At 37.4% G+C, this 22,787-nt stretch overlaps 2 protein-coding genes across 2 annotated transcripts; one reads left to right on the top strand and one right to left on the bottom strand.

Moving 5' to 3' along the window:
• Nucleotides 1–41: 41 nt before the first annotated feature.
• Nucleotides 42–5,821, bottom strand: LOC113536271 (protein ANKUB1). The gene is made up of 6 exons (XM_026930164.3): nt 5,679–5,821; nt 4,895–5,038; nt 1,859–2,075; nt 1,644–1,758; nt 584–1,525; nt 42–436 (listed from the first exon to the last, which is right to left on the bottom strand). Exons 1-6 carry the CDS (start codon nt 5,766–5,768, stop codon nt 346–348), a joined length of 1,599 nt encoding a protein of 532 aa, XP_026785965.1. The 5' UTR covers nt 5,769–5,821; the 3' UTR covers nt 42–345.
• Nucleotides 5,822–8,869: 3,048 nt separating this feature from the next.
• pex6 (peroxisomal biogenesis factor 6) lies at nt 8,870–22,678 on the top strand. The gene is made up of 17 exons (XM_053238333.1): nt 8,870–10,079; nt 10,156–10,325; nt 10,423–10,506; nt 10,660–10,765; nt 11,504–11,640; nt 11,827–11,938; nt 13,238–13,440; nt 13,605–13,791; nt 13,918–13,994; nt 14,931–15,063; nt 15,986–16,191; nt 16,331–16,392; nt 16,887–16,995; nt 17,334–17,450; nt 17,558–17,635; nt 19,706–19,845; nt 20,683–22,678. Exons 1-17 carry the CDS (start codon nt 8,877–8,879, stop codon nt 20,817–20,819), a joined length of 3,261 nt encoding a protein of 1,086 aa, XP_053094308.1. The 5' UTR covers nt 8,870–8,876; the 3' UTR covers nt 20,820–22,678.
• Nucleotides 22,679–22,787: the final 109 nt, after the last annotated feature.

Raw genomic sequence — 22,787 nt, 5'->3', positions numbered from 1 at the left:
ACCTTATTATTTATTAGGCTTACTTGTCTGTTATTGTATCTGAAATTCTGTCAGCAACATAATTTCCTAATATTAAGTTCAATATATTTTTGTATACACCCATATAACCTTATAGTAAATCAGTCATTTAATTTTAATGTTTAAAAAGTTGCCTCAGTAGCTATATTCTGAGCTTGTCGGTTGTAGTACATTGATACAGGACAATGTACAGTAGCTACAATCTAAAAATAAATGCTATTTTCAGGTTGTAAAAATAGTAGCTGCTGTCAGTTCCCAAGTCACATTCAGACATCCATCACTGCCTTCAGTGTGTCTTCCTGTTGTTTCCCAGATAAATGTGCATTCTTAGTTAACTTTGCAGAACTTTTGGACGCTTCTTCGGGCCAGGGTTTGTGCAACGGCTAACTGCTGTAGCCAGGGCTTCTCGACAAAGGCACTGATAGACATGAAAACAAAGTTAACGCATGGTCTCAATGGATTTTGAAACTTTTTATATTTTTGCAAACCCATTCATTGAAATAGATTTTCGTCATGTTTATGTGTTAATTTGGTGATATATGGCATCAGAAGTTGAATTACTGACCTGGCAATAGCCAAGCAGTATATTGCATTCTCTCTTGGAGTGCGTCCACAAAGGTGTGTGAAGGAGCAGAGTATTTTTTCTGATTTAGGATTACTGTGAATGAAGAGAGGTCTGGGACCTGTATCTCGAAATGTGTGGGGCAGGGGAACTCTGCTGCTCCATTCACACAGTTTGTGATCAGTATTTTCAGCCACCAGGATTTCCTTTGGCTTCTTCCTGCCACATCCGTTATTCCCCTTAGTCTTTTTCCCTGTCCTTTTGTTTGGGGCAAGAGGAAGCAGCTGCGGTAGTCGCTCTGATGCATTCTGGGATGATAGGACAGCAGGGTGATGACATGGACAGGATGAGCCTGTGAACTGTGATGTCAGAGCCTGAAACCCACAGGATGATTTGTTGACCCACGTGCATCCTTTGAACACAGAACCCCTGGGCACTGAGGACATCCTGGACAAGGAAAAGCCATCAATTAGCAAAGTGTCCCCCACTCTACTTCTGAACGGACCTCTGTTTGCTGGGACAGATGTCTTAAGTCCTCTTTTAGCCTTGATGATCCAGATCTTGATCTGAACATAGATCCATGTTGACAGAGTGAAACCACGAAAGGTGACCATAGTGTACAGTTTGGACACAAGATGAGATACGCATTTTTTGCGTTGATGATATATAGCAATCTGAAGCAGGTTTCGGTTGCTGGGATCTCGACAGGCTAGGTTTAATATGTTCCTGCTGAGGAACATCTTCAGAATGTGAAGTTGGCCAGCCTCTACAGCAGCATGTACAGGACATTTTAAGGCCTCAGGGTGGTCTGTTTCATAGCACCACACACGGGAAGGGTGGACACCCACAGGCTCGTGAGCTTGCACGCCGTTGTCTAGTAGCCAACTGGCCATTTCAAGGTGTCCATGTGCAGCGGCAACATAAAGAGCCAAATGTTTCTGAAACCTGTTGCACAGAGAGTAATGTCAGCTGATTTCTGCTACTAAATAATAAATAATTGCTGAAAACATCAGTTCATTAAGAACTTAGGAGTAACTGGATTGGATTCGTATCTTACTCAGACCTTAAAATTGGTTTATCTTCAGAGAAATGACATTGGACTTTGTTCTTGTGTCCTTCCAAAGAGTCTCTCAAGAATTCTGTCCAGCCATCCCAAGTGTCCAGACAAAGGGTATCTCCTACCACAGAAACACAATTGAAAGACCATTAGTGTTAAATAAACATAACCTCCTTATAACATAACAAAGGAAATAGCTACAGGTGTATTACATTCCTTACCAGCTTCAACGGCATAGTATGACAGCAGATTACAGTCATAAAGCTCAGCCCCACTATGGGTCGACAGTGTAAAAGCACTGACTGGCAGGCCAAGTAACAAGGACACCAAGGACCTAAGTTTGGAGACGGAGGAATCCAGCAGACATGCTGTTCCCATGATAGGCAGGGTCTTCTTCGTCACAGCACTGAACACATGGAGCACAGCCTTGCTGACCTCCTGCAATGCATGATACTTTGTATCAAACTTCTCAACTTCTGTTTCTGAGAAATAGAGAAGTGCTCAAGCCTAAATGAGCTAGGATCACTTTTTGCCTTCCACATCTTAATGGATAAGATGAAATGGAGAGGAGCTTGGATCAGCACTCTTTTTCTGAGACATCTGATACATAATATGGGACCAGATGTAGCACTGCTGAAGTACTTTGATTGAAATACTTTCATTCCAGGACATTTTGCCACCATGTGGCAGTAGCTTGGAACAACAACAACAATAGTTTTTAAAAGATAGCATAGCATACATCTGTGCACCTGGCTTTGGTCATATTTAACAATCTTCTAGGGAAGAAATTCGAAATATGTGCATTATGATGGATCTGGAATTTTGTAGAGTTAGAATTCTCATGATCTGGTCTCGAGATTTGAACTTTGTCTCAATCATTTCTTGGTCTTGACCATAAGACTCACATTAATTTTAAAAGTGAATTACAATCATACCCAAATTTAACATACTGATGTACATTTTAGGAAATTTAATTTCTAGGCAATCTAACCAGCATACAGTGTTTGTTTCAGGGTTTCTAGTATGTCAACTTAAATTTTTTGAGTCACTATCATATAGATAAATAGCTAACATAGCTAGCTTAATATAGTAAAGCTACACTGAACCAACACAGTTGTAAACTGTGAGTGGTCTCAATAGTGGTCTTAGTCTTGGTGTTGACTGTTAAAAGTCTTGATCTTGTTTTGGTTTTGTTTGTTATGGTCTTGGTCTTCAAATGAGATGGTTTTAACTACAGTATTAGAAGTTTGACTACCATAAATCACAAAGTCTGCTAAGCTACCATTAGCTTGAACATTTTGCTAAGCTCAGGCCAATTCTTACTAACAGCTCTCTCTCTCTCTGCTGTTATTCATTCTTTTGTTCTTTCCCACTAAAATGATTAAAAATCTCTACTCAGTGGTCTACCTAAATGATCCATCGACACTTAGCAACTTGTACAAATTGAATCTATTCAAATCATCTACTCCCAAGACGCTGGACTACTTATATATTACAATTATGTACTACTCCCAAAAAGAGGTGGAAATAGAGCTTTACCATCTGGATGACAATGTCGGTCGACTCCACCCTGTGGAGAATTCTCCTACTAGGTGAATCAGAGACACTGATTTTGTGGACACTTTCAAGGCCAGATTTATTTCACATCTTTTTGGGTTGATCTTTGAAATGTTTTGAAATCCAGTCTGAACAAAGAGTGTTATATAAAGTTAATGATTGATTGATTGATTGATTGATTAACATGTTATTAAATATATTGGAGTTTTGTGTTTATTTCCGTGTGAAATCATAACATTGCTTGACACTGACATCCAAAGCACAGTATGAAATTAAAATAAAATTGTGCCTATTGTAGTAGCTAATTAAATGATGAATGATGTATCATTCACTCAAGTATGTCAAGGACACACACATTTCATATTATAGGGACTTTCCATGTAGTGCTGCAGAATTTTAATACTTTTTTCAGTGCCACAATGTGGCAAACAGTTTGATACTCTGTTTCTGAATACATTTAAATTTGACATTGTTTTGTGCCTATTATCCAGTTATATTATTTTATTATTTTCCAGTCAAATTAATATGTGCTGCTTGTGTCTGCTTTAAATTAGCTATTTAACGAAAGTGCTATTAAGTCTAATTTTATACAGCCCACATTTAAACAAGCTTGATAGCACACTGGTGTTTTGGCTAAAACCCAGACTTCAACCTTAACCTAAAATTATTACCTTTTTATGGCAACCCAGCAGAAATAATTTTATTAAAAACAAATTTGGTTTTCTGGATTGTTAAAATGTGTACAACAGTCTGTGTATGTGTTGCATTCTTTCCTTTCTCTTTTCAAACAGAAGTCAATTTATATGTAAAAATAAGAGGTTCAAAAAAAATTTTAGCTTTAAAATATTATATATCACAAAAAGCTTTCATATATCTCCTATGCTTTTTTCATTATATCAGTTTCATTTTGGGGCTAAAATGATCTTGTTTCAGTAATTACTGGGTAGCTAGTGGCAAAAAGAATGTCAAAAGTTTGGCATTAGTGCCTGAGGAGCTGCTAATATGGATCACTACATGATTTTTTAAAACAGCAAGAGGGTGACGGTGAAGAAGGACAGCTGAAAAAAATTAGCTGGATTTTCCAGGTACTGCAATTTAAGAAGATTTTAATTTAACCCAAAATTTATTTCTGTATATATTGATCCCATTTTTACCCCATTTTATGAACAAAGTTTCAGAGTATACATCTTAACCACATAATAGCTTGTAGAATAGCCTACATGTACTTCCAGGGCAGTTCTGTTCATGTTGAAATGGACTTTTTTCATATTTGGACTGAATATTTAAAAAATACTGAATATAAAAAAATAGAAAAATTTAAAAACGAGTTATATTTTTAACCATTACACTATTTTAGTGTTTTCCAAGAGAAACAAAAGTAAAATAAAATATTTTTTTTTAAAGAAATACATGTAAGCAACATTCAACATACACAAAAATTTAACTATTAATTTATCTACAAATTTGTCTTTGTTTTAAAAACATTGTAATGAATGTCAGCAATAACAATTGTTTTTAGTTTTTTTTTTGCCAGTATCATTTGGTATCAGGCACTCAGATATTATCCTTTGTGTTTCTATAAAAGTCCAGTTTATGTTATTTCCCCAAAACTATTTTATGGTGAAATATAGCCACTTATTTATTTTCAAGAAATGCTCTGTCATGTATAGGAAAGGGTGAGTTCAGGAGTGGGATGGTACCTTCAGCTGGCAGCAGATGGTTGAACCTGAGGAGATGCCCACATCTGCCAGACACCAATCATCCTGCAGGACAGCACCAGCGAACCTCAGCTCCAGGAACCGCTGTACCTGTTTATCATCATACAGCTGCACACTGAAGCAATCCTGTGGAAATGAGAGAGGTGTTTCTAAACAGATGCCACAATAGGCAAGTTAGGATTTTCATCCAAGTCCAGTGGAGTCCAAGATACACATGGAGTCCAAGATACCATTGATCATAGCATGAAAGACATTTGCTTGCCCTTGTTCCAAAGAATGCAGAAATATAGAAAATTTGTTTTTACAATAAGAGAAAATATAAGGAAAAGAAAGGCAAATTGATTTATTCAGTTTTGTTCATTACTTCATTCAACAGATGCTTAAAAGTGAGCTGATCCAAGCACAGAGAGGCTTAAGAGCTGACAGTGATACAAGAGCATTTCCACCAACTGACCAGAAACAAGTGCTAGATAATTGAGGAGAGAATCTAAAAGGAGTAAAGATTTTCTAAGAGTACACACTCTTTAAATAGCACTTTTAAACAATCTTCAGCTTGTCCCTCTGAAGGAAGTCTTAAAACTTCTAAAAAAAAAAAATCATAGTATTTCCCTAGCACATCCACTGAGGAACCTTTTTTTAATATGTGATAAAAAAAAAGTAAGTGTTATAATATTATGAAGTAAGTGCTACAAAGACTATTCACAAAGCAGTCACACTATAAATGATTCAAACATTAACATTACTAATACACAGTAATAACAATGACCTTGACCATCTGTTTTATAGCCACCACTGACTCATTAGGAGCGATGTCAAACGACTCACGAGACCCCTCGAAGGCAATGAAGATTCTCATTGTGAAGTGCAGCAAGTTCTTCTGGCTACCCCACTGAGGAGTGTGTGTAATGACAGAAGCAGGTAATCTTATAGAAAGGCTCCCAGAACCTGTGGGAGGGATGTCATGGATCGTCTGACTTGGGAGGTCTCGTAAAATTTCGAGCTTTTGAATGCCTGAAAAAACACTGCAGGAGTACTGAATGTGATCACTGGAGGGCTTCCTCCTTTCCTCCTTCCCACCTCCTACTACATCTTAAAATGGATGTAGTAACTTGCATACAAAACATTCATTTAGGATATATACATATATATATATAAAATTCTCATGGCTGGATCAGGAAGCTGTCACAAGTTTGCAATGGACTTTAACAGGAAACATGGCAAGCACATCACACACGACACGGTTGCCAAACATATTAACAAATTCAAAAAGCCTGAAAGTGTTGCAGACCAACAAAGAAAGAAGAAGACGTCCACGAACATCTACTGACGAAGGCACAGCCGACTTGGTGCTGGCATACATAGTCCCCTATGATGGAGAGTTTTGGGACACCCTGCATAATAGCGTGTCCTTTTTTTGCTTCAATTCTTAAATCACCATTAAATACGTATATAATGAATCATTTAGTTTGGTTAATTGGTTATGCTGTTGTATAAAGTCTTTTGTGTACATTGTTATTAACAATATTTGTTGTAATGTCATTATTAATGTCACAGCTGAATGCTTTACAATCACTAGATTTTAGACAATTAGACAATTTTACAAGGGGCTTTGCTATTGTCTGGGTTTTTTTTTTGTCCAACATCCACTAATAACACATGACACTTAAAGCAGCAGTACAGGCTACTTTATGCTGTTTTTGCTTTATGTAATTCTGTGTAGACTGTCTCATCTTCTGTGTTGCACTGGGGTCCTTGTTTTATTCCCCTGTATATGTATGTGTATAAAGATACAAAGAGAAAACTCTTTTGCAGTCCACTACACCATAAATACAATACATATAAAAGTGTGAATCCAGACCAGTCATTTACTAGTAGGCCCAAGCATGCCCGAAAACAGTCATGGATATTACAAATAAAGCAATGCACTTTTTAAAAAATTATATAATCTTATAATTTATATAGTCTATATGCTACAGATTTGACGTCTCATTCTTTTTTAATTCTTTAAAATGCTCCACAGCCTGAATCCTAAGCCTACTTTTAAATGTCAAAAGCCTTTATTAGTGTCTGTGAGAAGCACAGGTTTACTGACATTTAAAGTTTTAGAGGGGTCAGGCTAATTTACACATGACCTTTCCGGGTTTTCTTTCGAAAGGTTTATGTGAATCAAGTGTTCAAAAGCTATGTCTGCCCAGCCATTGTGGAAGAAAAACAAGCTTGAGAACACTGTACTCACTGTACCTTTTGCTCAGAGGAATAATTAACTCATTCATCATTCAGTTAGTGTGAGTTTTAGATATGGAAGCAAAAAAAGTGTCATAAAGATTTGAATAAAAAAAAAATAATAACAATTTTAAAGACTATTGAATTCATACCAATGAGGACTCATAAAGACTACTTTTTTTGAGAAACTTTGCTAATAATCATATGTGAAGGAAACAGAAAAAGAATAACTTATGTGCAGCACTGTTATTTTTTTCATATTTAATGAACCTCTGAATCTTTTTTACAGTGTATACATGGACTTTCAGCTGGCTTTGACACAAATACACACACGTTCAGCTCATTATCAGAGAGAGAGAGAGAGAGAGAGAGAGAGAGAGAGAGAGAGAGAGAGAGAGAGAGTATATAACAACCACAAAAAGGGATCAGGTGTGCCATAATTCATTTATTCCCACACACTCCCATTGCAAACTCCCTCTAAAGAACACACAATAGTTAAAAGACAGCTTTCATTTTTCCCATGATTGCTCTCAGTGTTCTGTTGATGAAGTGATATAGGTGCACACACTCCTGAGAGGGGGAGGCATTTGATGGCAGGGGATGCAAAATGGCACAGCAAGCTCCAGACTCGATTGCCTTTGCCTATCCCTGGGTAGCTTGGATGTTAAACTTGAATTTGAATTTGAACTTGAACTTGTTTTTGTATTGAATTTGGCAACCTGACTTTTGACTGGTTGAATATTAGCACTGAAATTAGCAACCTGAATACAGGCTTTTGAATATAAAAAAAACTGAATTATTGAATCTTTAATTTTTTGAACAGTGACAAAATAGATACTTGTGTTTTTATAAATAAATGCAGAATTGTGATTTTTGACCTAATGTATTTCAATGTTATGAATTCAATGGTCTTTAATTTTCATTATTTAGAAGTCAATTTTTAAATTCTTAAATTCTTTTTAAAAACTTTATGTATTTTTTGCTTCCATATTTAGACTGCTGGTAATTCAGTAATGAATAATGCTATATGAGACAATTAATAAGTTGTACTTTGTTCCTGACAAATCTTTTCAGATGTTATTATTATTATTATTATTATTATTATTATTATTATTATTATTATCATTATTATTATTAATTTGCTTTTATACTGTAAAAGAATTATTTACCCTGATTATTTATAGCAATCTTTTACAAGCAAAATATGTAACATACATATACATACATATACATATACGAATAATTAACTCATTCATCATTCAGTTAGTGTGAGTTTTAGATATGGGCTGTGTTTATTTAGAAAATATAGTGAAAAAAATATAAATGTAAACAGGTGAACTGTTGAATAAGGTATTGTAGATACAGTAAATGCACATAAAGTAAAAGCAGTAGACCATTGTTCAAACAGATGAGTAGATTACTCTTTATTTATCACTTTATTTGTGATATCAAACTTTATTAATATGTGATAATACAAAACCTTTAGGACATTAGTGAAGTAACTACTTAGAGAACCATGTGGTTTTAAGACTATTTTTAAGCCTTATTAAAAATCCATTGTAATTAGTTTACAATGTTACCTTGCAAAGATTACAATAGAGTTGACAATTTGTCATGATTTTTGAATTTACAGTAGGGTTTGGCAGATTTTGAGTTTTGGCTGTTTTCTGAATCACTACTGCTTTTGTCACTGAAACTGGGCGACGCGTATCATCGCACAGCGCATGCGCAAAGCGTCAAGATGGCGGCGCCCATGAAGTTTGTTTGCCTCGACCAGTTTCCACCCGATTTGCACCCCTTGCAAGCAGTCGTCTGTAAGTCACAGTTAACTCAGCTGTTTTCTAACTGCACTGAAACCTCATGCGTGCTGTTATTATCCTGTCAGGAGCCTCAGTTGTTCACAAAGTCGGCAGTTTTAGTTTGCGCCCACATAACAGCTGAGGAGCTCCCTGACTGCACGGTCCATAGTCACACCAGCACTCTGGCAATTTATGTGTCTAAAACTTTTCTAAGTCACTACAGTTTTCAGGAAGAAAAGCCAGGAATCGCGCGTATCCTACAGCTTCTGCCTTTGGATAAGATAGTAATTGGTGCTCGGACGAAGCAGAGTTTCAGATGGGCATCTTCAGAAGAATTCTCCAGTTTTCTGCTAGTTTTGGCATCATGTCCTGGGCAGACTGTGTTGGTGAGGAGAGGTGACACTCTGATTTTACCACACCATCCTCTGCTTGGTGATAATGCCACTCTGGTGCATCAGTATCTCTCTGATTTGGTCGTGCTGGATTGCACACCTCTTACCCAGGGTATGATCACTGTAAACACTACTGTTGTAGTCTCTGATTGCAGAGACCTTCTGCATAGCCATGGTGCTTTGGACTCTGCTGACAGCAGTATAACCCATAGACTGTCCAGCGTGTCCTTGTTTGTCTCTGATTTCGCCCACTACGCAAACAATCTTGGCCCCGGGAGCTCCTTATTGAGCAACCGACTTTTGTTCAGCTCTGGATTCACTGAGCTTCTTCAAGCCCTTGAGTGCAGGCTGGATGTGCAGGTCACCTGTGACAGTGCCAAGCTTTGCACCTTGGCAAAATTTGGAAGGAAAATAGGGAAGAACACAGAAGTGGACATGGACAGCTCCATTTTTGTGAGCAAAAACCTGTTATTGAAGCTAGGGTTGTTTAACGGTGAATGGGTCATGGCTGCGTTGGGAAAGGTAAAAAGATGTTCGGGAGCAGAAGGGGCACAAAGTCCTCCAGACAACGAAAGTGGCACAAAGGCTGTGACTAAGGCCAAAGCAGATAGTCAGCTGGCTAAAATCGTGGCTTTCATTAAGTCTTCAGACATGGATGTTAGCGATACTGCAGGTTTCATCTCACCTGTTCTGTGGTTTAACTTATCCAATGGAGAAGCAGCACCGGTTGGAAGTAAAAGTCTCAAAATAAAGGTGAGTAATTATATGTTTTGATAAATAAACTATTTAGTGACATGTCCATAATTAAACTTAACTATTTGTTCCCCAGAGGTGGAACAAGGCACCATTACAGCCAGGACACAAACTATCTGCAAGTATATGTTGTTCTGCTGCACCTCCACATGCCAAAGAACTACACATTGAAGCAGTTACGTCTCCAGATTATGACTCCCATGGGCCCTTTGACAATGTTCTCTTTAAGCACTTCAGCACACCTCGGTAGGTCTGAGGACTTTTTATCGTTGAAGTGAAGTGTTTACCTTGTATCTTGAACATTTCCTACTAAATTACTTAGTAACTCTCTTGTATTTTTAAGACTGGTCCAGCAGGGAAGCATACTGGGCATTCCAACACAAGGTCATCCTGATTTTATGGAAAGCAGCTCTGATGGAATCACAAGGTGTGCAATTCTCAATTGAATGCAGATTATAAGTTTGTGGATTTCTGTGTATGATTTCATTGCACTTGGTTTGCTTTTCAACTTCACTAATCAGACATCACGTCTTTGCTATATCCATGTATCCTTTCTTTAACCATGTGGCTTTTTCTGCAGATGGCCAGTCTTGTATTTTAAAGTGAAGCAGGTGTCTGGCTTTTCTGAGGATGACGCAGAAGTCGGATCATATCTTGCTCATACAGACTACACCTCTCTGTATATGGTGAGGCCAAGCTTCACTACATCAGTCCTGGGAGAAAACATAGCAACATTCATGACATGTATATATACAGTACCAGGCAAAGTTACTCCTAATTGACTGTATGTTTCATGCAGTATGAACTAATCCCGTCTGAATAAGTTCATACTGCATGAACTAATCCCGTCTGAATAAGTTCATACTGCATGAACTAATCCCGTCTGAATAAGTTCACGCAGTATGAACTTATTCAGACGGGATTAGTTTTTCAGTGTGACATCTGTTACACAATTAAGAATTTATATAAAAGTTTCTAGCAGAAGACATTTGTGTCTGCCATAATGATATGATCATATTATTAGATTGTGAATTTATTTACAGTCATGATTCAGTCACATACAGCTACATATTAGTGTTTAATTAAAAAAAAAAAAAAAAAAGCTTCTTAAGTTGAAATTTTACCTTATTACCTTCTACAGTGCAGTCTATTAATACTATTAGTATTTGAAATAAAAATCTATTAAACATGAGTTGTGATTCCCACATGGAGCCCTGAAAATAGATGTAACTTTAGCATCATTTGTTGTTCTTCTTCAAAAATGTGGTGCTAACAAAAATGTGTCTGTGTAAAGTTACCTATAAATGATGTTCATGGTCATGTTGCTGCTTGCTATGATCTTGAATTCTTCCTTATTTAAAATTTACCAACTTGTGCACTCTAGTTAAAGTGATTTGCCTAAACTCTGATTGTTTTTTCCTCAGAGAGGTTCCACCAATAGTCTGGTACCATGCTCCATCTCAGAGGCGGGTTCATCATTCTGGACGAGTCTCTTGCCTCCAGGACTCTCTGGCATCGTCGAGAAATTGGTCTCCATCATCCAGCCACACGTCACTGAGAGGTCAGTATACTATAAAATAGTATACTATAGTATAGTATATTATAAAAGTACTATAAAAGAGAAATTATGTGTTCTCTTTAATGTTATTTTACATTTAAACAATTACTTTAACAATATATTAACAATGAATAAAAAAGTTCGTTATTAATTTTAGTGACTCTTTGGCTTTTTCCTTTTATGTGAAAGGTGTGCAAGTTTGAGGCGAGCCTGCTCTGTTCTCTTCATGGGTCCAGATGGATGTGGGAAGGTCACAGCGATCAAGGCGGTTTGTCGGAGGCTTCATCTACACCTGCTAAAGGTCTCTGTTCACTTCTTTTAAACTCTTATATTTTTTCCTGTTTTTGGTAGTTATTAGACTATAAGAAGTTGCAGTAGTGAGAAAATGTGAACTCCATGCCTACTGCAGTTTCTTCAGTTCAGTGATAAGAAAAACTCACCTTTTGTTTATACACCATTCAAAATCACTGACTTTATCAAAGTCACATAAGAGGCATGTGAATAACTTACTGTGAGAGGCCAGTCAATGTACAGTACCGCCAACAAACCGGGTGTCTCCCAAACCGCATACTGTCAGTCTGAGCAGAAAGCTAATCAAGTATATAAAATAACAGCTGGTGTCATATTATTTTCCACATATGCTAGTATATGATTTGGGATGATACATACAGCTCTCTAGATAGCACCAGTGATAACTCAAATTCAGAATGAAATGTGTGGGTCCTGCTGTAAAGCAGAAAATAAATTCCAGGTTTGCTTCTCAAATGCAAAACTCAAAGCAAATGATCTCTGGATAATGTCCTTCTTCAGCAATCATCCACTTGCTCTTCCAGCTCCTTACCTACTGAAGAGCTCTTTTCTCCCAGGACACTTTTAAAAACACAAACACAGATTTAACTGCAATCATTCATTTTTCCTTCTGGTTCCATAACTTTCATTAAAAGCAGGTTTAAACCACCTACATGTTGACTGGTTGATTTTAGAGGAGACAGCTATTCAGCATGACTTTAAAAATGTTTCTCCATTAGTTGAAAAGGCTATTAGCTAATGAATATTTCTAAATATTATTATTAATATTAAGAAATATACGCTGCCGTTCTTACACGTGTCTACCCTGGTAAACCGGTGTTTCCTGACCTGTATTTGAATATTGGAATATAGTTGGGTCTTATATAATTATGACACTTACCTGTCACGTGTTATCCAATGAATTTGTTAGCCCTGTCTTTCATAGAAGAATGAATAACAAAAAATTAATACATTCTGTCATAAAATATAAGCTCCAATCATGTTCCAAAATGCAAATACAGGCAGTGAAACATCGGTTTACTGGGGAAGAGGATAGACATGTGTAATGTTTGGCTGTATTTGCACATTGGAACATGATTGGAACTTATGTTTTGTAAAGCAGTGACACTCACCTGTGTGATAACCGATGAAGCTGATTGGCTCCCTGTTTCATAGACAAATCTACTCAACTGACAGTTTTCACTGAGTGACCAATCTGCTCAGTCATATGAAATTCCCTGAAAGGCTTTATTAACAAAAAGCATGTTTTCTAAAGTTAAGGGTGAGCTTAACTGCTGTGTGTTTTTCACAGGTAGACTGTGTGACCCTGTGTGGAGACACTGCAGCTGCCTGCGAGTCCAAGATGAAGGCTGCCTTCCACAGAGCCGAGCTCCATCACCCCTGTGTGCTTCTGCTGAGGAACCTGCAGTTACTCGGCCAGCGACGAGACAGCACTGAAACAGACTCCAGGGTAGCCTCTGCACTCTACCAGCTCATAGCTCATGCCCACGCAAGGTAAGTAACATGCAAATATTTGAAACTTTTGCAAGACTTTGGCTTTGACTTTAAACTGAGACAGAACACAAACAATTAATGCATTGGTTGAACCGATTTGAGAATGTGCCATTGATTTTGAAAATAAAACCGGATGAGAAATGTACTTTCCTCTCTTATTGCAGTGTAATCGTGGTTGGCTGTGTGCGTGGCCAGCGGGATTTGTCCTCAGACGTGATGCCAGCCTTTGTGCACCAGGTGGTGATAGAGAGTCCCACAGAGGAGCAGAGGAAAGCCATGCTAGCCAGCCTCAGTCAAGACCTCCCTCTAGGGAAAGATGTCAGTCTGGCCAAGATCGCTAAACAGACAGCGGTGAGGTCATCTTTAGTTCAGCCATCTATTAAGTAAGGCTGTCTGTAAACTTATTGTGTCTTATTAAAGATTGGGGTCAGTTTTGATTTCTTTGCAGCCTCATTGAAGATCTGGTTCAATCTATAGGGTTTCATTTTGGGAGATTTCTGCGCACTACTCACCGGGGCTGGAAAAGCAGCTCACCGGCGCCTGCTGAAGACTTAGTGAGTTGTTTGTGGGTTTTTTTTGTATGTTGCTACAATTTTACTTTGTATATGTATTTGTATATGTGTATCACTATCTGTATTTAAATTTAAACCGAAATACAGGCCTAAGCTAGAAGTTTTTTTTTTTTTTTTTTTTATTATTTTAATAAGAACCCTACCACAATGCCCCCAGAAACAAAACAAAACAAAAAAGTAGAAATGCCAGCACGGTCAGTGTGGTCTGTGAATCCTGGCTCTGACAGATCCTCAACATCAGATACAAGCTCATGCATGGACTTTTTAATTCCTCTTACACAGGTATTATTTTTGTTTGTACCTGTCTGGGATATCTTCTCACAACTTTAGTTCCCAAAGTTGTTATTTCCCAAAATATAAATAAACTAGTAGCCTAATTTAAACAACCGCAGTCCTGCCCAGGCAGTTACTAAGGATAAAGGAAAGAATGCTGTAAATGCATCAAGCAGCTCCACAGGTCCGTGTTCTTAATCATGATCTTTCTTCTAGTTTGAGTAATGCATCTTTTATTTATATGTGTATTTATATGTTTCGAACACATTTTACAGCTAAGCATTTAGGATTTTGCTTGTGGCCTTCAAAGGTTTAGACACTGCCCTGCACATAGTACGTAACATCATGCTATATGAAAAAACATTATATGCATATGCATCATTGTTGACCCTTAGTGCATCATTATAGTTGGGATTATCAGAGTAACATACTTTTTTAAAATCTGACTGAAACGGACTGATGTAGATTTAAAGTTTAAATTTGACATGTCACCAAATATTAATTCATATTCAGTACAGATGGCTCAATGGACTTTCTTTAAATCTTTGAGGGGCAGGTTGTAATAAAAATATTGTCAAGTCCAGTCCCACTGATCGAGGTGGAGACATTTTGTTCATGTCAAAACCTGTCCGATTTGTCGTGTAGTTATCCACATGGGGCTAGTGCTCAGGAAGAGGAGGACCTGTGTGTGTTTGGTGTGACCATTACGGGTGCTGACTTCACCACAGCACTGGAGGCTCTGCAGGAGGCCCACTCACAGGCGATCGGCGCACCAAAGGTTGGTCTCAATATCAGCAAGAGCACTAGGGAAATGTTCAACTCAGGTCTGCTGTAGGTTATTTTGACCCTTGATCATTTAGCTGTTTTAGCACTGCTGATTATCCGGGTTAGTTTTAGGCTGATTCTTAGTATTATTATAACAAGTTTCTAACATTGTAGGAGTATTACACAATGAATTTGTTTGAGCAGAAAACTTTATCTATTTTTCGTACATAGGCAATAATGGTGTTAGCTTTCTTGGGCAAAATTTTAGGACATTTTAAGATATAACTATTCTGTTGAAACGCTGCATTTCCACTGATATGCTGTATAAGTAAGGAACATTGCTCTTATACCACAGCAAACACTAACAGATTTATTAAAGAACAGCACATAGTACTTTCTACTTTTAGAGTTACATTTAATACTGTGGAATGTCCACAAAATAACTTTGTTCCTGTTATAACTTACAACTCATAGCAGCTATAAACAGTCATCCTGTCATTAGCCTCTCTTTTTCTCTCTGTTGAAATTAAGACAAACGCTTGTGATGTTAGAGTAACTGCGCAAAGTGCAAAGCCCTCTGTCCTGAAGACTTTCCCATGTCTGAAAACTTGAAAAACAGCTTTATCTCTGACTTTTACCTAACCATCAATTACCTAACCTTTTACCTAACGATCAATTTATCACCAGATCAACAATTTGCTTTTTAATGCATTTATTTATTTATTTATTTATTTATTATTATTATTTGCTTATGTGCTGTGTTCTTGCAAGTCCATGTGTAAGTTGTTACTATAGGAACAATAAAGTATCCTTGAAAATTAAGTATGGAATAAAAAAACAAGATGTTTTGGGGATTGGGTGACAAAACGAAGTATTGTATTTATACTCTCTAGATTTATAATCAGAAGTTAATATTTCCCTTTTGTAACTGGCAGATCCCATCAGTGAAGTGGCAGGATGTGGGTGGTCTGCAGCAGGTCAAGAAGGAGATCCTGGACACCATCCAGCTCCCTCTGGAGCATCCGGAGCTGCTCTCACTGGGCCTGAGACGCTCTGGCCTGCTGCTCTATGGGCCTCCAGGCACCGGCAAGACTCTGCTGGCCAAAGCTGTGGCCACTGAGTGCTCTATGACCTTCCTTAGGTGGGGATTTTCCTTCTGAGTGTGTATGTGTTAGACCACTCTGTCTCATTATTGGTTGCTGTGCAGTTAACAGTTTTCCCTGCTACAACATCTTTGGGGTTTCAGGACCTCACTTAACCCAGATTGCTTTTGATTCCAGTGTCAAAGGTCCAGAGCTCATTAACATGTACGTTGGTCAGAGCGAGGAAAACGTCAGAGAGGGTGAGAATCAATTACAAATGTTTTCTGACTACCTTAGTTAAGTATGTTTAAAGGTGCAGTTTGTAATATTTGAAGGTTGTTCTAGACATTTAATAATCACATAATTTAAAAAAAAGTTGATTGAGTTAGTTTGTTTATAAATTTCAGACTTCCATTTAGACTTTTCTGGCCCTGAAATTAGTTTCATCTTTGTCCTTGAAAGGGAACTCACTACTTGTATGTAGTTTTAACAGAGGGATTGGGATCAGTTAGAATGAGAGAGAAGGGGCTTGTCTGTGTTTTCATTGCAATTGCAGTTCACCTTGCAGACAGCAGAGGGCTCTAGAAATTACAAACTTCCCCTAAATTAAATTTAATCTCGAGGGAATGAGAGTTTGCTTTGCGTCTCACATGATGAACTTTTAACAGAATCATTAATCATGCATTGAAAAGAAATTTAAATTAGAAGGGAAGAAAATGTAAAACACTTTTTTTCTCCTCAATGTCTTTGTAAGTGTTTTGCAAAGCTAGGACTGCAGCTCCCTGTATTATCTTCTTCGATGAATTGGACTCTTTGGCTCCTAACCGAGGTCGCAGCGGAGACTCAGGAGGGGTGATGGACAGGTCTGTTTCATAAAGAGCATCACACTAATGCACCAAACAAAACACACCCTCCAGAACATTTCCACTAAATAGATTAAGTTAGGTCAATTATATTCATATGGCTTATTACAGCAGGTATTGTCACAAAGCATCTTTATTAAAATCTGGCTTCAGGATTAAAAGTTTAATGAATGCTTTACTAAGAAGATCATTTACATGATTTGCATGATGGCCACAGGGTTGTAGAAAGTAATCCAGTCTGAGCTGATGGATTTTAATGAAAAGTGTCAGAGTTGATCCATTTCCACAGAGGGCTGGAATGACATGTTGTGCTTTCTGACTGTCTGCTATGCTGGTAGGGTTGTGTCACAGCTCCTAGCTGAGCTTGATGGCCTGCATTCATCTAGTGATGTCTTCGTGATTGGAGCAACCAATCGGCCAGACTTACTCGACCAGTCGCTGCTCAGGCCCGGCAGGTAAAAACTGACCAAGCTTCTGTAACAGGTCCTTACACGTGTTTCCATATTTCTGATTTGTGATTCTGGTCACATATTGAGCCTGTGCTTTATTCTTTCTGTTATAGATTTGATAAACTAGTGTATGTTGGCATTAATGAAGACAAAGAATCACAGCTGCAAGTGCTCAAGGCTATATTACGAAAGTGAGTCACACTTTGAGTCATACAAGTCTTAAAAATGCAATTTCTGGAGTTATGTTCAAGTTAGAAAATGGTACCAGCTTGATTTTGCATTATACATGGTCTATATAAATAAGGAATAAGGTTATATGTTATGGAATTGGAATAAGTTTTAATGAGATTATAAAGGGATGGCACGGCGGCTTAGTGGTTAGCACTGTTCCCTCGCATCTCCAGGGTTGGAGGTTCAAATCCCGTCCCTGCCCTGCGTCTGTGCTTCGGGGGTTTCCTCTGGGTACTCCAGTTTTCTCCCACAGTCCAAAGACATGCGTTGTAGACTAATTGGCATTTCCAAACTGTCCGTAGTGTGTGAATAGGTGCGTGAGTGTGTGTGTGTGATTGTGCCCTGTGATGGGTTGGCACCCCGTCCAGGGTGTCCCCCGCCTTGTGCCCCGAGTTCCCTGGGATAGGCTCCAGATTACCCTGGAGGACCCTGTGACCCTGTGAAGGATAAGAGGTACAGAGGATGGATGGATGGATGGAAGATTATAAAGGAATAACGACAGGGTCACATGATGTCACCCAGCCCAAAGCGGAGTTACTTTACCATCCTGAAGTTGATTATTTTCTAATAAGAGCACATTCCGAAATATTTTATTCTTGTTATACCACAGCAATTTACCAAAGATTTCATTTTTATTTAATTAATGAATGATACAACAGTTTTTTTTAATTCATTTAAAGTTACATTTAAAATTACTGAACATCCAAAAAACGTTATCACTTAGCTATAAACAGTCATTTTCTCTCTTGAAGTTAATAAGAAAAACACACCTTGTCATGTTACTAAGAAACGGAAAAAAAACAAATCCTTTGTCCTGAAGACTTTCTGGTGTTGGAAAACTTACTGACTGCTATGAAGGGCTGATACTGGAGACTCCTTCAATAAATGTTCAATAAATGTTCTCACAGGCAACTTCACAATAGCAACAATTACCCGTGTACCCATTACCCATTTTGTTAAATAACAGCACAGTTTTTAATCTGTTTATTAGACTATACGGAGTGTCCACCATCTAAGTCCCTGTGAATGAGGAGTTACTATAGTAAGGGTAATACATTAGAACAAGCACATTCATATAAACCTGGGATTTGCCTTGCAGCTGGCACTACTGTCTAAACCGTGCTGTTATAGAAGATTAATCAACACGTCTCACCAATCAGAGTTGAGAATTCTACAACACTAATGTAATATTGAGTAAAATACAATCCCTAGTTTAATAATATACCATTATTGCTTAAATTAGCTAGGAAAGGAGAGTTACAAGCCAAACACACTTTCCATAAAAACAAGTGGCAAGTTTTGCAGGGAAGAAATTGATCATTTGTGCCAAAATAACAAAGGCATTATAACTAGGGATTTAAAAACATTTAATGTCCAGATCAGTTTATGTCCAGATTATGTCCAGAAAGCATGATTTCCCAACAAATTTGATTTATTTATTGTGTCCTATTGAAAGAGCTGATTTTAAATGGATCCACGAATGCTCTTAAATAAACAATGCTTTTCAATTTTTCAAAAGCACAAAAAGAGACATAATTTGGTACAATTTATGCATCAACACAAACACCTAATGAATAATAATAAAACAGGTCAGTGTTTTTTTTTGTTGTTGTTGTTGTTTTTGTTTTGTTTTTCAATCCAGAGTGCCATGAATTACATTTTGATTTCTGAACAAGGATTATTCTAAAACCTTTGAGTTCCACAGTAAAATCAGGTAAATTCAAAACTGAGTTATCACAACATTATCTATTAGCTAGGATTTTTAAGGCATTCAAAATCCTCCTAACAGACCTCACCTTATTGAAATTCATTTTAAAAATTAAGCTGCTGCTTTTCCTTTAACCTCGCCAATTTATGGCAATAACACGCGACTTATCCAGATTGTAAATTTGGATTTGTTTTATACTGAAAATAATGGCTGATTACCCTTGAAGTTTTACCCTTGGGGTATATAGTCTTAATACGTGGCCCATATGCCCTTGGACAAGTTTGTGAATGCTGTTTGTGTTTGGGTGTTTGTCCGTTCTCAGGTTTAAGGTGGATCCCAGTGTCAGCCTGTCAGAAATAGTGGAGCGCTGTCCACTTCAGCTCACAGGAGCCGATCTATATGCACTCTGCTCTGATGCCATGATGTCTGCTATTAAGAGGAAGATTTTGCACATCACTGAAGGTTCTATGTTAATTATTGATTTTTAACATTTAAGATGCATTACAGGCAATAAAGAGTATTCAGTGTGTACATGTTAAATTCCTTTAAAGCTATTTTAAAATCAGTAAAAATCACACCTTCACCTCTGTAGTTCGTCACTCATTAGAAGGAATAACACGTTTTCTAATTTCATTTTGCCTTAGGCACACTGTGTTTATATATTTCTGATGTGATTGCAGTAGCTTTAATTTGTTCATTTAGCCGAGTTAACGCTTGCTTGTTGATGGACTAAACGGATTAATTCTCTAAAATACATCCTGAAAATGCCTTCTAGATTGACCAGTCGTATAGAGCTAAATGAAAAGGTCGATACAAGGGCCAGTTCATGCCGTCCGTGTGGAGTTCCTCAAAAGAAGAAGGATGTCGGATATGTTAAATGTCACAACTCTCCATTTCCTCCTCTCCTTATCAGCTGAGACATTACAGCAAGATTAAAGGAGACACCCATCTTCACCTGATATTTTACTCATTTTTTTATTTTCATAACAACAGTACATATGGTTTTCACTGCATTTTCTGTGAAATACACAATCATTTAAGACATATCCTTCAGAAGGAGTAAAAATGTCCTCTTTGCTTATGTTAAAACCAAATGGAAAGAAACCAAAAAAACCAATTCAAACTCAGTCTGCTGCTCAAGTTTATGGAAAATACAACAAAATCAATAACAATTTGCTGCAGGCAGTGGAACGTCCTTCTCTTTCTCAGCTCCTCATCCATTTTATCGTTTTTCCTCACTTTTCTGTTTCATTCTCTCTCTCTCTCTCCTCTTATTCCTTCTTTCTCTTCATCTCCCAGGTCTGGAATCAGAGGACGCTACGCTCACGCTGTGTGCCGAGGACTTCAGCCGGGCTCTGGACATCCTGCAGCCATCTGTGTCTGAGGAGGAGCTCCACAAGTACAAACTCATCCAGCAGAAACTCACTGCAAAGTAACACAACCACCACCACAAACACCACTGCAGACTGGAGTGGACAAACTCCTGTATATCACATAACTCTTCCTGCTCCAAGCCACCTCCGTCTCTGTGCTGTTCCACATTCCCTACAGCCTGCTGGTTCTGTGCAGGTCTAGTCCACTGTACCCTGTAACTGGATCTCTTTTTTAAACTTTCAGCTAATTAGGAAAATGACATTTCAGTGCATTACACTTTTCTAAATTGATTTACGATACATTCCACAGCTTGATTCCACACAACCATTATAGGCTATTAAAACAGAGGGAGAGTGAATGGAATCTTTGAGATATGTATGGTGGCCTGGGAAAACCCATCATATGCTGACATTTTCCACTATATACAGAGTTCTGAAAATTATAGGCTTTCCTGAACGTTAATTTGTTTCATTTTTGCGTCTCAACCAAAAGTGAAATAATAACATTTTAAAATCTGATTACAGCCAAAATGAAAAGAGAAAATTGCATTTAAAGATTTTATTCTGACCCACGGCGCAGGACATTCCGACACCTGCTTTCTGATTACAAACTGAATTCATTAGATTTATGTCTATTTCACTATGATACACACCTAACCAACAACTTGAGTTCAATCCAAGTGTAAAATTGACTTTGTGGGAAAAAAATCACACTTATCTAATGAGGTTTTAGACATCTTTAGGCAGACTGACTGTTTTACCCCTGTTGTACACTAAAACAGTACTGTTTTACAATCAATATTGATATAAGCCTTACATAAATCCTCCAAAAAAGAGATTTATGCATTGCTTATGAATGTTATGAAGGCCCAACGTACAGTAAGGTACTAAGGGTTACCAAGTTTTCTGACAACAAGCTTACGCTTCTTTCTGGCATTAAATTACCACAGAGTTAAATCTCACCATCGTTTAGCTTTAAAATACATCCAGATAAATTAGTAAGCTCCAAAAGCATTGAGTAGTTAATCATCGTAACTATTATGTTTAATTTGATGTTTGCCCTGTAATCTGCAGAGCTTTTGGGAAACATCCATGCAGTCAGCTCACTCTTTTACCTCATGTACCTTGCAGGTTAATTATACTCTCACAGTTGATGGTGTGCAAGCAGAATTACCTAATACAGGTTCTGAGAAATAACAATCCATTAACATGCCTCATCATTACATCAGTAATCAAATAGTAAACAAACCGAGCTTCTGACTCAGACATGCTTTTTCAGTTTACAGGCAGGCTTAAATAGATTTCTGGTTACACTTTATATTAAGTGGTAATGTAATTTATTAGATAATTCATTTAATTTGCTATGCAAATGATTGAGTCAGGATTGCTGTTCAGAGCAATAGTCTAGGATATGCAATGTTTTGCTTTTATAAATCTAAAATTATTTTGCAGTAAGCAATTAAAACTGTTTATTTTTGTTTTTGTGAAGTTTTACTTGTCGTTAATTGTCGTTATGTTATAACAACATATTCTTACAGAGGACAAATATGACAGCTTAATATAAAGTGTCACCTTGTTTATTTGATGGAAATTGTATGTACATGTATGTAAAGTCTGCAGAGAGAAGAGAAAGTAAACATTTGATTCCACTGTTATTGTAGCTGAGAGGAAGGATAAAAGACAATATAAATGTAAAAAACAGAATTCAAATAAGAAAATAGTGATTTCATAACTAAGTTCATTCCATATCTTTCACACTGTGCAAGCTCCTTTTTTTTTTTTTTTTTTTTTTTTTTTTTTTTTTTTTTTTAAATACTCGTAGTGCTTTCTGGTTAAGTCCAAGCTTTGTAACAGGAGCCAGTTAAATACTGCTACTTGCTGTGCCATATACTGTCACACATTAAAATGGTACTTATCAGTCATTACTGGTATAGTGATGTCTGTGTTCAACTAGTCATGACTGATTTGTAAAGCAGTTTTGTGGAATGGACAATGTGTTCAGTTGAACAAATGGTTATTTTCAGTACCACA

This window comes from Pangasianodon hypophthalmus, chromosome 11 (assembly GCF_027358585.1).
Source record: "Pangasianodon hypophthalmus isolate fPanHyp1 chromosome 11, fPanHyp1.pri, whole genome shotgun sequence".
NCBI classification, from domain to species: domain Eukaryota; kingdom Metazoa; phylum Chordata; class Actinopteri; order Siluriformes; family Pangasiidae; genus Pangasianodon; species Pangasianodon hypophthalmus.
This window is presented reverse-complemented; position numbering and strand designations above follow the sequence as displayed.